The 15,974-nt window shown below is 43.5% G+C and overlaps 2 protein-coding genes across 4 annotated transcripts in view; one reads left to right on the top strand and one right to left on the bottom strand.

Annotated features, from left to right (window-relative positions):
- Positions 1-15,974, top strand: part of LOC131271546 (protein yippee-like) — an 81,730-nt gene that overhangs the window by 51,867 nt on the left and 13,889 nt on the right. The window lies entirely within an intron of this gene.
- LOC131265480 (UDP-glycosyltransferase UGT5-like) lies at positions 1,163-3,539 on the bottom strand. Its single transcript, XM_058267753.1, has 3 exons — positions 3,281-3,539; positions 2,786-3,203; positions 1,163-2,713 (listed from the first exon to the last, which is right to left on the bottom strand). The coding sequence occupies exons 1-3, from the start codon at positions 3,537-3,539 to the stop codon at positions 1,831-1,833; spliced, it is 1,560 nt and encodes a 519-aa protein (XP_058123736.1). The 3' UTR covers positions 1,163-1,830.

Raw genomic sequence — 15,974 nt, 5'->3', positions numbered from 1 at the left:
CATCATAAAATCGTTTTTATAATGCAAATTTGACTTTGAATACACACGCTGCGGTGTCGTTCACATTCGACTGTGTGTTTGCATGGTCCTCTATTTCGAGTGGTTCGGTTATTGTATTCCCGTTACAATGATTTCACCGCTTCTCAAGTTAAGTAGAGCTAATATTGAACCCTCAAGTGACGTCTCTAAAACCTAAATAAAAAAAATAACTTTCCCGGTCGACCAAACACGCAATCGAGCGGTTACACACTGCTTTCCCTACCTGGGAAGGATGGTGAGGGGGGAGGGAGGTCAAGAAATGACTCTTTTGCGGTTGAAAATGGTGTCCATTTCGGGCTGTAGTGAAGTGGAAACGATGGCTGATTGAGTGTGGTCCATAAAATATGCATCCCCAAATCGAACGGCCTGAACGGAGGAGAAGTTTATTTTCGTCTTCTGGTGCGCAATTATCGTTACCGTTCCGTTACTTCCCGGACCGGCACGAGAACGCTGGACAGCGAGCTGGTTCGCTCTGGATAAACCGTCACGCCGGGGACATATGATGGAAACGAACAAGGAAAACAGCTGGTGACATAACCGGTCATTGGCATTATTTGGGTATTTACAGCCGAATATTGGATGTGTTGTTGGAGACCGTAAATTAAGATCCGCTATCGCCTGGTGGCGTGTCCGCGAGAGCCTTTGCGTGTCCGGCGATATGTTAGCAAGAAACGATTCCGTCTTCGTTGTGGTTAGATCCCAATTTTTTTTTTTATTAATAGTGGCGTCTGAAGAAACAAAAAACTGGATTAAAGAATAGCTGTGTCATAGGAATTTACAACTCTCTCCTGCAATCAAATACATTAACATGTATCACATGTCGTTGTTTTAACCAATTAAGATAAGGCCCTAAGTTTCAACAGATTTTATATTGTTTTTCGTGCTCTATAAATCTTAATGTTTTTTGGGTTTAGCAAATAGCTTCAAGGGGGTGCCCATGGCGCAGTGGTAGCGCGAGGAAACACCACACCACAGGGGTGGGATCGAATCTCGAGTCTGGCTCCCTCCGGTATTACGAACGACTGACCACCGATCTATAATATACCGTCTTTCGGTCACACAAACTCTCTTCGGAGAGAGGCATTGTCCCACTAGGGGATATCGTGCCACATATAATAAATAGCTTCAAGTTTATATCCTCTAGCTGACATCTGACTATCGTTTTATAGCGGACAAAATACCAAGAATCCGTCGGATCTCTCCGGAATCTTCGGCAATCCTATCAATAAACGGATGCTATGATTTTGCTTCCATAGCATGCACAGGCTTTATGGCCGTATGTGAATAACTAATGTTACGCCAGCTGTACGAAAAATGGCACGTTTTGAAGGAGTACTAGTTTTGCATGTATAATTAAGTTATAACCGAAAACCGTCGACACTCGCACGCTTGATTTACGCTCACTCTCAGCCATACGTTTCCAGTTGATGAACGATGGCGCGGCATGCTAATTAAGTTGCGGGATAAAAATATCAATCGCCATCCGGTTTTAGTCAGAGGTGGTACAATGTTTGGAGCGATGGGAAACTACGTCAATGTATTCGATCAATAGGAATGACACTGATTTAACATGAAATTACCTTTAAGAGCACGTTTGCTTTCAAAAGTCATTCGGACACATCTCACAGTAATTAAAATTATAATACTAAACACGTGGAGTGTCTAAATTGTTGATGGAATTGTAAAAATTATCAATAGAACAGTTCAGAATTTACCATCACTATGGCATGTACTATTAGGAATTGAAATACTGACAAAAAGATGCGCCATTTGTCGTGGGAGACCATTCTTCTACTGACGCTTCAGCTTAGCTGCTTTTCGTCGACAGCACAATCTGCAGCCCATAGAGATTACTTTGGCGAGAACGAACACCGCACCTCCCAGGAAAGCGAACACATCCATCGAATGGCGCTTCCAGAATGGCATATCCACCCCCACATAGCGCAGATGGTGCGCTCCCTTATGTCGAATGACGTACTCCGTCCAGTAGACGGCAGTCTCCATGGCACTCTGGGGACGATCGCGATATAGCTGCGACAACCGCTGTACGTTCTCCCGGTAGCGTGGATTGTCCAACACCTCCTCGATCGCTTTGGTCAGCGTTTGCTCGTTGAGATCCTTGTACTCCAGCACGTACACCCAACCCTCCTCTTCTACCTTGGCCAAATTGAGTGGCTGATCGCCGAACATCGGAATGCCCACCAGCGGGACACCGTGGTAGAGCGCCTCCGCGATTCCACCCAGCCCACCGTGCATGATGAAGAGCCGCACGTTGGGATGCGCCAGAATGTCGTCTTGCGGAAGCCACTCCTTCAGCATCACGTTGGCCGGCTTGTTCGGCATATCCTGCGTATCCCACTTCCAGATGACGCGTTGCTTTAGCTTGCGGAATGTTTCCAGAACTGCGTCCAGCTTTTCCGGCGGCATGGACGAGCTAAGCAGATTCGTGCCCAAGCTGAAGAAGATGACCCCGTGTTCGGCTCCGTCGATCCATCGTTGGATGTCCGCAGGAAGTGGCAAGGGTTTCTCTTTGATCTGTAGCCCACCAACTTCCACCATCGTCGGTAGGTACGGACGGGGTGATCCTTTGCTGACGTGATGGTTCAGCAACACCAGTGAAACGTTCTTTTTCACATCGTCGTACGATGGATGGGTGACCGAAGGAAACAGTTCACTAGAAGGTTAAAACCGACGACAATGTCTATCAATATCTCCGAATAGAACTGTGCTTAAGTGCTATACTCACTTGTAAATGTTGCGTTGGTAGTAGACCCATAGATAGCCGAACACTTCATCAAACAACGCACCGGCTACGTTGGCCAAACGAGCGCCGAACGACATCGGATTCGACAGACCCAACATCATGCTCGGAATGGTCGCCAGTGGCGTTGGATTACCGACCATCGAGTTGACGATTTGCATTGCTGCGTTCGGGCAGACGATCACCGCCGGAACCTGGAGGACGTGCGTGAGTCCTAACACCGCATCACCCAGGATGCCGGTAATCAGCAGATCGTATCCTTCCTTGTCCTGCAGCACGGCCTGTACCTCCGGCGAGCGTAGGGTTCTGTTGACACCGGCCGCACTAAGCTCGAGCATCTGTGGCATCATTTTCATCATTGCCACCCGGTTGTTGCTGTTGCTCAGAATGTTTTTGGTGAGATCTACATATACAAAAACGGTAAAACACAACACGTCACGCTGTAACTTATCTGCAGCCATAGCCATCGTAACAACATACCTTTGCCCCAAGAATCCATTTCGATTGTGATTTTGCGATAGTTGGGCACCTGCTCCGACTCACTGTACGGGCTAACCATGGTCACGTGGTGTCCGCGCCGTGCGAGCTCTTTCATCAGAGCATCCTGTACGATCACATGGGACCGGCTGGGGCTGGTGTTGATTCCCAGTATCCGATAGGCTGCCGACAGCTGGAGAAGCGTGCACCCTACGATCCACAGTAAACCGTACCCGATGGGCACTTGGTTCCAATTCCTCATCTTAAAACTCCCGAACTTCGTTCTAATCCACAATCCAATCCAGTACACAGCACAATCCACTCTGCCAGCGATGGACAACCGCACTGCACCTGCCGGGAGTTAAAGGCACTATATTTTATAGCGCTTAGAACGAACGAATCCGGACTGCGTTTGGTTTTATCGCCCAGGAGATTGATAACGACGCCAGCAACTGCTGTGTATAATCGCGTTGCTGAGTGTATTTGTTTCGACGGTGATTTATTTTGCTGAGTGATGCCGTGTCTGACGATTCTTGGGGAATGCAAGTAATGGTCCCGGCCAATGAGAGTCTTACGTTCGATGGGAACCGACAATGACTTGCGTGTGGTGGATGATTTGTTTGCCAGCAGCGTTCGATTGCATTTGATACCAGGCGCTGGTTTTAGTCATTTATCTGTTGTTTAAAGTATCTCATTGCCCAGGACTACATAATCGAGTGTTCGCTAAATGCTCTGTCTTATCAAAAACCACAGTAGTTAGAGAAGGCCAGACTATCAGCTGAATTTGATACCGGTATTACACGGCATGATGTTGTAGTTTTTTGATGTTGTAATATTGCCCTATTGCCTGGTTGTTTTTGAATCACCACTCGGTTTCCTTTCTAATTTCTTTGGAACACTTTCCAAATTATGGATATCCCCTTCAGTGACTTCCGGACCTCCATAATGGACATTTCGTTCGCAATTTGGACTCCTTCAGTAGCAAGTAGGTCGACAATGCGTAACTGAACATTACCAGGATGTTTCGATACAGGAGTATATACAAGTAAAAGAGTATGGAAAAACACTACAAACGTAAATACTAGTTCAAGAAAGCTATTAAAGAGATTGCAAACTCTTGCCTTGTAGCTTTTTATGTATACAAGATTTCTTTTTGTGTGATAAAATTTATCAAACTAGGTTGCCAAGGTACTTTATAGCATGTAACAGAAAAGTTTTGCACAGCTTTAAGATCTTAACATTAAAAAAGTTCCGATTTCGCTCGATAGATTGGAGTAATTTTACCCACAATCCATCTTGTAAAAAACTTTTTTGCGATCGGATACTTTATCCTGCTGTGGCCGGCATGCAAAAAATCGTACGTGCAATATCGATTTCACTTTCATGTGCATGTTTGTCGCCCGTATTCCTTCACATCCTTCCAGGCGGCACCATGGTAGACGAACGATAGGGTTTCGCATTTCGCCCGCCCGGAGCCCCAGATATTGGTTGAAATTTACATCTTTAGTGTGCTCAAAGAAGAAAGTGAAAAAAAGAACACTGATGCAAAGGGAACCTGATGCAGGATGGATTCGTGTGTATGGTCGCCAAAGGCGCATCCCGGGTGCAATCGTGCCGGGTTTGGTTTGACGAGCATGTGCCAAAAACCACTAGCACTTTCATGGTTCGCCTGGTTGATCCTTCCATTTGCATTTATTAAAGAAGACCGTATTAAATCCGGTGTTCGGGACCGGAGCAGGCCAGAGCACACATACACACACACACACCATCGCCACCGTTTGACGAACCGATCGATCCCGTGTATCGTGCGGATGAAGAACTACGTGACACGTTTACCGATCCATATCATGGTCACAGTTGTCACGTTTGTAGTGGACGAATTCTCGAACGCATTTGCCAGCAAACTCCAGAACAAGGATTTGTTCATTTCGGCAAGCAGTCTTGCGCCAATCCAGTCACCGATTCTAGGCCACGACGAAGTGTTTTCCTCGCGCTCTCTACTCGCGGCTCCAGATTTGGGGAATTTGGGGTTACGTATAGAAACTAAATGCGTGCGCTTGAACGATGTTGATTATAATAAAACTGAGCAGCAGTTAAAGTGAATTCTGACAGTTGCTGTCAATGTAGTTTAAAAATAAATCGAATTCGGGGGTGCTTGCTATAATTTGTGGGGATGTCGCTTCGCGGTTCGGATAGAGTTTCGGATGTTTTCTATGAACTTACTCCTTTGCTGGTTCGAGTGGAAGAGAGCGACTTTATTGCCTGGCACTTACACCCCCTTTCTTTTAATACCTGGATGGTATTGTTGTGACTCTACCAAATCTCGTTTGTCCTCGATTTTTCAACCGATAACAGAAACCGCTTACAGTTTGACACCTGGACACGCTCCTCCATAGCTCTAGTTCTTTATTTCTGTGTTTACTTTCTTGAACGGAACAGGCTTGAATTCAATTGCGCCTAGGTGAGCTTAAACGAGGTTTAACGGTGGAAAAATTGAGTGTGAATGATGAACAAACAATGTCTATGCATTTCACACACAAATTAACGATCTAGCTTTTGCGTGCTACCAACGTCATCCCTTTTAAAACGAAAACCAAACTTTACGCAACGATGAAATGATACTGTTTTTCTGATAAGGTCACAGTCCATGCAGAATGCAACATGCAAGTTTTCCCTGGCACCTTTTCACCACGCCATCTTCATGTTAGCAAATGTCATTACTCCACCCGCTGTATCCGGCGCACCTTTCGTCCTCCGTCGCCGGACGCCGTTAATTGGATTATGTGTTGCACTTTTTAGGAGTCTCTTTCGGTACGGTTCCTCCACCAGCTGGGTAAGGGCTAACAGGCGAACCCCGGGCGTTAGAATGGGGGAAAATAATAGTTCGTCCTCCCCTCCCAGTGGACTCACCTAGCCTGAGTGGGTGGGTGTAATTTTCCCCATTTCCCAGAACGTTCTGCTTTCTTCACCTGGTTGTGGAGGTTGTGCGATAAAATTAGATAACTATTGGTAGCCTTTTTGCGCGTTGTATTGCCACGCAAAAGCGGACTACCTACCTCCGAACGGTACCGGGTGGTAAACGGCTTCCCGACACGGCATAAGCGACTAGGAATCAGGTTATTTAAATTTTTATTATCCCTTTCTATCAATAGCCTTTTTCGGCTCGTACGATGAACGGTTCGGTTGTTCAAATGTTGATTTCTTCGCTGTCACCAGCTGCATATTCAAATGTGGTGAAAAATAGTATAATTAAGGGTTTATGGTCTACCTCTTAGCGCTTTCCGCAGGGCTGTGGTGTAAAGATACTAAAATGGAAATTTGGAAAAAGATGAAGTGTGTGGTCCCGTTTACAATTGTCTACATATGCTCTGTCGAGATTTGCACCGACATAAAAGCATATGATTCTTTATGTTTTTTTTCTTTGAATGATCTCTTGATTTTAACAAATTTCTGGGGAGGTTTTCGGTACGTTACATCTCACCTTAAAAACGGTTCCATACGCAGCGGAGAAATATAAAAAATCTCTGTAAAATTGAAACCCTTCAATTAACAACATAAAAAGAAAACATGGCGATCGTGGCTAGAATCTGCTCTCCGTTCCGTTACTTCCGCCACTTCCGATGCAGTGAAGCTGGGCGCGCCCGATGGCAGGAAACGGGGCGGCTTTTGGTGTAAAATTAAAAATTCCAATCAATTTCCGAACAATAAACAGTGCCCGCGCAACTACTTCCTCTCCGGCTGCGGTTAAACGAAAATGTAATACTTTCTTCGAACCGGGGGGGTGGCCAACCACAAGCCCCACCAATGTCCCGTTAATGAGCTGCATTCTGAGCCGTCGGTTCGTCGGTTCGAGCGGTCGTCGATCTCGCCGCGGCAGGAAAGCAGGCGAAAGCAGGAACACAGATTAACACACGGTCGGGCGGAAAATTTGCAGTTTTTCGCTTGGAAATGACACGACACGGGGCACGTTCGTGGAGCTTCTCCAACAGGGGTGGCGAAACGGGGAGCGCCAACCGGGGTGGGGAGAGAGACCGACATAATAATGGCACTCCGGTCGCCGTGTCATCCTGTCATCTTTTTGTCGCTACGCCGGAAGGCCCCGACAGTCCAAAGACGGCACTATTTTTAGCACCTACGAGCGGCGCCCGCCCGTTCGTTGTCCTTTCTTGTGTCCGTGTGATGTTTCGCTTCGGCTTGGTCCACTCGACATGGTTGGCCTTCTTTCGGCCCAGGGTGTCGAAAGTCGGTTGAATGACACCTTTTGAGTCGAAGGGCCCGCCAGGGAGGCAACACCAAAAACGAACGAAGCACAAGAGGGTGCAACCCACCTGGAAAAAAAGTAGAGCAGGAAGCTCCTACAATGACTTGGTCGACTTGGAAAATCCTTATGCGGGAAGGGCAATTGAGTGTTATCTTTCGAGTCGAAACGTCACTGTCACTTGACGACAAGCGGAACTCGTTCAAATGCATTCATTTCAATGACCTCGCCGACCAAGTGGAGTGCAACATTTTCTTTGTTTTGGAAGCATTCGTGTTTTTTTGCCTAGCACAACCAATTAACACATGAGTTAAAGCTGTCCGTACAACGTTAATAAAGATGTTAGAACTCTCCAACGCCAATTGGGGTTTTCGACTGTACAACAAACTATGATGCTTTTCAAAGTACGTTCAAGTGAATTTGCGTTTGTTGGTGTCAGTTATTGTTATTTAAAGGTTTTATAGTGTCTGTAATCAATCATCGAAGAGGTTCTTTTACGAAAAACCTTTACTTATTTTTCTTAACCCTTAAAGGCATTGTACATTGAATGATGCTGCCTCATAAAAATGCTGAAAATAAAATCACTTCAGCTTTATTACGAAACTATTACCTTCTTTGCTGCAATTGTATCGATTTTTCAAGTTAAAGTTACGGTAGACGGGAAATTGCAATAAATAGCACCGATCGATACGAAAGTCGTTATCATATCTTTAATTTACACAAGAGCATGCATATTAGTGTAAATTGGAAACATCATGTGATGATTTGTATTTTACTCTTACTGATCATTTAAAAGCATCATTGATGTAGGGTCGATCATATTATTATTTTTCTATTCTTTTGTGTGTGTCAAAATACATAAACTAGACTTTAAAAGATGATGATCTAAATAATTTTTTAAAAAGAGCAATAAAAGCGCACTGATTGTGGTGTTAAGGGTGGATGCTCTCACATACTTCCATCAATCAAACACCATCAATCAATCGTCGCGAGAGAAAGCGGAAAGATTCAGTATCACTTCCTCACTCACTTTCCTCCACAATTTAATCTATTCATGTAGGGATGACTAGGGTAATATGCACCCCCGAGGCAAAACGCAGCTTTTACGATCTCCTATAAAAAACGTGTTTTGGTTGAGAAAAAGTTGTCACCTTGCAAGAGTGAGTTAAAACATGGGCATCCTCTACATCAACATAAATTATGTATTTTTTCTAAGGAATAAAACAGCAAGAGTTATTCTTTTTAAACATGGCATGTAGGGTTCTGTTTATTAAAATCAATTTAATTTCATAAAAAAATCTCCTTAAGTGTGCGTATTTAGTTGTATTTAAATTAAAAATGTGTTGAACTATGAACGGGGGCATAATGGACCTTGCGGGTCGAGGCAAACTTTGTTAACAGGCTAAAAAAAATACAATCATTCAAAATAAAGATTTTGATTAATAAAAGATTAATAATGTTTCCTTGAACTTAATTTACCCTCGGTGAAGTCACATGAAATATTTGTACTTTTTAATTGATCCAAATTTGGCGATTTGAGGAGGGGTGCATTTTACCTCACTGTTTTGGGTGTTAAGCAGCCCGTAGACGTCACATATTAATCTGTGCAGATCTTTGACGTCTACAGATTTGCTTTGTTCTCTCGTACCCATCGTCTGTCAAACATCCCTCCAGATATCCCGAATATCTCGAGGGATGTTGGAAAGAGCTAAGGAAAGGCTGTAGACGTCAAACATCTGTGCAGATTAATATGTAACGTCTACGGCTTGCTTTATGGTACATTTTAACCCAGCACAGGTGCATTTTGCCTCAACCAGATATCAAAAATTGAGCTTTTTAGAAATTTGTGAAAATTAATACATTTTTTAACAAAATAGGAAGGAATTGCTCTTCAGGTAGGTTAGTTTGAACCAAATGAATTGATAAAATCGACAATGGAATCGGCAAAGTTTTCCTTAAGGAGTGCGTATCACCCCAGAAACCCCTATAGTAAATCCTGGATGAATATGTATGTGGCAGCATACACAAGATAGCTCACTTACAAAAAAAAGCTGTAGGCTTCTCCGGAGCGCTTGTTGATGCGCAATTACGCTCACGTCCTGCTCCGGAACATTAATTTTATGGCTTCCACTCCGACGCACTGCCCACGTGGGACGCACCGTATGCCACGAGTCGAGTCGAAGTTGGATCTTTCTTCTCAGTATTGCGTAGTGGAGTTCCCGTTTTGGTCGGTGCAAAGCTTTGCCAAAGCGTATTCCAACGCGTGCCGGGACGTGCCTATTGCGTGCGTGCTACGGTACTGTAAATTGAATGTTTGAACTTGGCGTTTGTGTTGCGCGCTCTTTTGGAGACCAACGTGGCGCACCTCCTAGAGAACTTACATTTTGCCCAAGCACGCGCGTTCGATGTTTTCAGCGACTGCACGCATTTACACCTTTGCCTACGTTCTTCTCTAACGCCGAGGAATAGCGTATGAGGCGCCCGCGAAATGTTCAACTGTCCGTCGATCGGAATGGATGGTCGATTGTAATTATGATAGTTTGATAGACTGTTGAGATTGAGGCTCAATTCATTGTTTCTCAAGGGCCATTAGTCGATTCGCAAGTGAAAAACTCCACAGCAGTCGATGGGGTTGGGTCGAAACCCAAGCAATGTCAAGTTCTTTCCGATAATCGGCTTACGCCATTGAAGGAATAAGTGCTTCAGCAAATCTTAAGCACTGTGGTGTCAGCACCTATAAAATAAAAATTGAAATATTAGCTGAATTCTAATGAAATTGAACTATAAATACCCTTGTTGAAAGATTATCTTAGAGAAAGAGAATGTGTTTGATCATGAGACGACTCGTACATAGTCTTAGTTAGATTCGAGGAATATAGTTGTGCTAATAATTTTATCTAAACCGGTCATGAGATATACGATACCTAGCCAACATAACTACGACTTTGCTCATGCAGGTGGGGTCAATTGGAAGATTTATCGCCGGACACTTGGGCGAGGCTGCAGAGTATAACAGTGGGACGTTTTGCTACCCCGTCTAGTCTTTCACAAAATAATTGCAAACCGGTTCCAAAATGCCATAAATCGAGCATGCCTAACTAAGCAGCCAAGATCCGCGATATATTTAATTTATGTACTTTTTAGTTTCTAAAAGAAGCGAAAGGGTTTGTTCCAATCTCCTCTCTTCGGTGGTTCGTTGGTATCAAGGTTGGTGTGTAACACGTTTAGTTTTGCTCCTAATATATCCTAATTGGATGCATAAGTAGGTGGTTTCTTGAAGGCTTTTTGCAGCAGTTTTGACTCAAACTTGAAAAGCCGTTGCATTATTTAAATAATGGATCAGCGGTGCATTCGAGTCAAGTGATTTGCATTTCGAGTTGCTACGTACTGCTCGATCAAGAACCTTAGAAGAAAAAAATATAAGAAAATCTCTGTTTTCTGCACGAAGGCTGGCGTTTGGGGCTCAATGATCGAGTACGTTGCCTCATACGGAATGGCGACATGCAACTGGCAGTTCAATGGGTCGGATTAGTTGCCAGCTCTTCGCAAGCGGGTTTCGTTAGCATAAATTGTTTCGAAAACGTTGTACCAACCATTGGATCTACCACAAACTCTCCTCAAAATCTATAAATCACTCTTTAGAATAATTAAATGAAGGACGTCTCGTCAAAGTGTTAATACTTCTCCACTTTCGTTTCTGCATGAATGCTTTGAACTATATGTCGACACTCAAGAATTTAATTTTGTAGTTTTATTTTGCTTTTCATAAATTCAACAAAAGTTTTTAAGCACTCTGGTGAACTTTTTCCATGTTGCATTTACAATAAATTTTCTAGAACCTGACTTTGGTTGCGCAACTGAGCACCGTATCTCAACGCCGTATCAATGTTCACGCACGGCAGAACTGTGTCAGTTTTCCTCCTACGGGCCCAGCGTTGCCCTTCACATATGGCCTAGTTTTTCCATTTCCGCCAGCGGATCGAATCGATTGCACGGTTGGACCGACCGCACCCTATACTCCCGCTCCATACTCCAGCTCCGTATGGGGGCGTTCTTGTTTCTTGCATCATAAAATAAACTACTCCCGGCCCAATCAATCGGCCCTCTTAACGACGGACTGGCCCATGGTCTGCCCGAGTATGTTTAATGTTGCGCAAAACCGTTCCCGGTTTTCTGTGCCACACGTGTGCCCTTCCCGGTTGCCACACATACGCTGGTTGGCTTTCCCAATGCTGCGCCGCGTGCTGTGGCGGTTTTACGTTGGGAACCTTTCCTAAGGTTTTTCCGCGACGGCCAGGGTTGGGGTTTATGTTGTTCCCGGGGCTAAAAAAATATAGCCGATTACAGCATAGCTTCCTAAAATTAGAGCATGTTTATGTTACCTCATTTTGCTTGGGGCTTGTCTGTGGCAATGTTTTTGGGCGAAGAGTTGTAAAGTGTCCCGTGCAGTATATCGTTTTTCATGGATTAGATGGAATAAATATATCTTATGGTACATTCTTGACTTTTTTACGTTATTTGTTTTATTTTTGTGAGAAGGAGTACAGTACTCTATCATTTTCCAATTGTCGTTTTTGGAAGAGCAATTTCATATAAATCAAATGAGGCTAGTCAGGTCAGCTTAATTCAGTATTATCGACTTTAGTCTTTCCTTACTTTAAAGAACTTTAAAATCATAGTTTTAATTTGATTTACGTTTTGGATATACATTTTCCAAATTGTAATAATAATTCAGACCAGGCTGTTGTGTGATCATGGGTGATCATCGTTATATCTACACATTCCTCTCATGTAGCATTTTTTTGCACTTTTCCATTTAAGTGTTTATTCAATAAGAACTGTTCATGAACACTTTAAACATTTAAATTAATATTGCTAACAAACGGTCCATCAACATCGCGTTTTCGGCATTACATTGCCCATTGAAATCAAAGGGGCAAGAAAATAGTAAAAATTCCTTTTAGCCCAGTAATCAGAGTACTGGGCAGCGAAAGAATGTTTGGACGATCGATACCGTTTAAAGCTGGAAATAATCACAACGCTCCGGTAGCTTCCTGCCGGGAAACGGTCGGGCAGTCTGGCGAGTTAAAGTAGATCTAAAAATTGCCTGCAATGCATGTGATGCTGCTTATTACATTTTCCCATACACGCCAAAGAAAACTAAGAAACGTGGTACGGTTTTAAACAATGCTTCAACCATCTGCTCGAGTTTAAAATTAATCGACTCATCGTTTTTTTTTACACTCAAATTGGCAGTATTCTATGGCTGACGCTTACAAAACCATCGTTTGACACCTTCTCCAGAACGCCTTCATCACACGCCCGGACGTGAGCGAAACGGTGTCGAAGTTTTGTTTTACCCTTTTTTTTATGTTCGTGCTTGATGGACTCTCCGAAATTGATGGTTTAAGTTTTTGTCGCATCGTGAACAAATCTCAGACTAAAGTAGTCCATCCAAATTGAGGTCACTACGGTCGGCGAGGACGGTTTAGTCACAGAATGCCACCACTGCGGATGCTAAGCTGACGGTGATGAACTCTCTGACACGAAAAACAAATCTCCAGTCCTTCCCCCTAATTTCCCCACCGGTGAAAAGTCGCGGATTTACGATGCAATGCGCGAGGTGTTGAGTTTTCCTTTCGTGTGAATGACGGTCGTACTGGTAGAAAAGTACCCGTGGGAGTCGCGTGAAGTGTTCAGCTTAATTGCCACGTTTAACCGTGGACGCGAATGGTAAACGCGTGAATTGTAGTGATACCCTCCGTGCAACCGTTTTGAATAGCTGGTCGGAAGTTTAAATCATCCCTTTCTGCAGGAAAAAAACACAATTGTTTCGGTTTCAAAGGAGTGGATACTAGTGGGCGTCGGTATAATTATTGGATTGTATTCTTTATATCTCTCGGCATCTTCAGGATTGCCTTGTAAACGGGCACCTACTAAGTAATCTAACCGCATGTTTACAGTAGTTTCTCCAAAATTCATTCCATCGTCTAATTTTGCCTTAAAATACTGTCAGAATCATGCCACCTAAAATCATAAAAATAAAGAAGTTGTCTTTTCCACATAGAATCTCCAAGTGGTCAGGAAATTCCTAATTACCCCCCAATTTCTCTGCGGCGGAATTGAAAAGGGCATTTTCGTCCGTAAAGACAAGTGGCATGCCTGTTGCATAACGCCATAACTAACGGCCACCGCCGTGTCGACGAGTATTTATAACCCGTTCCGCAAGAACCGTGCGGTCATCGTTGGCGGTAAGATTTCGATTTCCGCATGTGGCCATCCGATTTGGTGAGCAGCGCCGCAGACATCCCTAATATGTGACCGAAAATAGATTAAATCCTCTAAACCGTGCTCTGCTGAATGGCGTCCGAACTGATGACTGCGATTTACTTTCTGCCCATTACCAACCAACCGACCAAGGGTTCTCCCACCTAGGCACAGGTTGAGCGTAGCACTGCTTCTTGTGGTTTAACGAGCGGAAGCCAAGCTTAATTAGCACATAAAATTTGGATTCAAATGACACAGACGTAAGTACGGCTGATGGAGACGAAGGGAATGAAAAATCGAGTTCACCTTTTACACTTATACAGAGGCAAGATCTTTAGTAGCAGTATAAATGTTGCTGTAGAAAACTAGAACGCCAACGATCAAACTCGATAATCGAGTAATTCAGAACTTATAACAAACGTTCGAAACGAAACAAAGGAATAGAGAAACGTCACCGAAGAGTAAAAAATATAAGAAAAGATCCGAAACAACATATGTTTCGCGCAACACTGAGATCGTTTGGGTTGGTGTGTTTTCCCTTCGGGTAAGCGCACAAACACAAGAAAAGCGGGGCGGATAAACATCGCCCCAACCAATGTCCCCGTAAACCCCCCTTGTACACCGAACCAAAATAACACAAATCGCGAAAACGTACAACATTTGTTTTGTAAACAAATGGGACAAAAATACCTTCTTCATCGCGATCAGCTGCGAAAAACGTGGCCCGTCCCTCAAGTAGTGTTGGAGGGGGTGGGGTCGGTTGGAGAATTGGTAATGGAAAAGCACGAAGTTGGCTTCTCTTCGCTTGTATGGGACAATCGATTTGCACCTCTGTCGCGAGAAGCTGCAGCTGTTGGTTGTGTTGTCACAATTTTTAACCGCTCTGCGTTCGTTAACCCTTGGTTAGTATTGCTGTAGTATTGAACATAAATGCAGTATAAAACAACTTAAACAATGTGTATGATGAATATGTCTTGCTAAAGTTTTTTTTAACTCTTATTTTCATTATCATTTCATCTGGAAACACTTATTTCTTTTATTTGTTCAAGTTTCGGAGAGAATCATTTCCTTTGATATAAGAGGAAAACACATGCTAGCATTTCTTAATTAGCTCTAGCTAATGAGCTATTATTTCTAGCTATTCTTAAAATATTTCTAAGAGCCCAAATTAAAACAAATTAGCTTTATTTTATGTTTTCTAAACTTTGCGTCTAAGATAAACAACATCGGGTGAAATGTTTATTTCTACAGAACTTTTTGGAAAAAAATTTAAAACCATTACATCAAAAGAAAAATAACATAAACAAATAATAGCACGCTAGAGTATAATAGTAGTTTTAGGTTTTTGTATTATTAATTTGACATCGCAGATAAAGCTTTAGTTCGCCAAACCATGCAACGTAAATATCTGTGGTTTTGGCCTGACACAATTAGTTTATGACCATCATTAACCACAAACACATCTCTACCCCCAAAGGGATGGACCAGAAGCGACGGGACCCCGTTGGGGCGGTAGGTGTGTTCCGCATGCCAAGGTGTGATTGTTTATAGGATGCAATTACGTGCTACCTTCTGTGAATGGGTTGCCGCGCCATTCGCGGGGACGCCCTGAAGTGTGTTTTGCTCCTCCGATTTGGGTTAGCGTGTCACCAAACAGGAAGAGGTGTGAAATTATCGCCCGCCTAGGGAATGCACTCATGCAGCGTGTCCTCGTGGAGATTGGAATTCATTAAAATAACTCTGGGGGTTATCTTTTTAATTTATTCCTCCCCGACCTCGTCAAATCGGATGAATACACAGTTTATACCACTTTGTTTTATTGACGTTTGGATTTAACCAGTGTAGCGCAACCTCTTCACTTGAAGATCAAACTATCTTGCGAAACCGAAATACGAGAAATAAATATTGCACATCGCCAACAAACCCAATACCCCGCTTTTTTGACGTTCCTCCTGCCGAGAGGTGTTGCGTGTTCAACACTTTATTGCATTTGTTTGCTTGCGGCCCGCTTGCGCTGCATTGCGTTCCGCTCTATTGGGAATCATATTGACTCGAAAGCGTGGTGCTTTGGGTTTTTTTTTCATTTTGTTTTACCCGTAACGTAGATGATTTTAATAATGAAAACAAACAAACCCGTACCGGCTTGTCAAGCGGACGCGAGTTGAGCTGTCG

Source organism: Anopheles coustani, chromosome 3, assembly GCF_943734705.1.
Source record: "Anopheles coustani chromosome 3, idAnoCousDA_361_x.2, whole genome shotgun sequence".
Classification (NCBI taxonomy): Eukaryota; Metazoa; Arthropoda; class Insecta; order Diptera; family Culicidae; genus Anopheles; species Anopheles coustani.
This window is presented reverse-complemented; position numbering and strand designations above follow the sequence as displayed.

Coding starts and splice junctions, on each gene's coding strand:
- LOC131265480 (XM_058267753.1), bottom strand. CDS start 3,539: ATGAGGAATTGGAACCAAGTGCCCATCGGGTACGGTTTACTGTGGATC. Junction 3,204..3,280: donor AATGGATTCTTGGGGCAAAG/GTATGTTGTTAC, acceptor TTGTATATGTAG/ATCTCACCAAAAACATTCTG. Junction 2,714..2,785: donor TACCAACGCAACATTTACAA/GTGAGTATAGCA, acceptor TTAACCTTCTAG/TGAACTGTTTCCTTCGGTCA.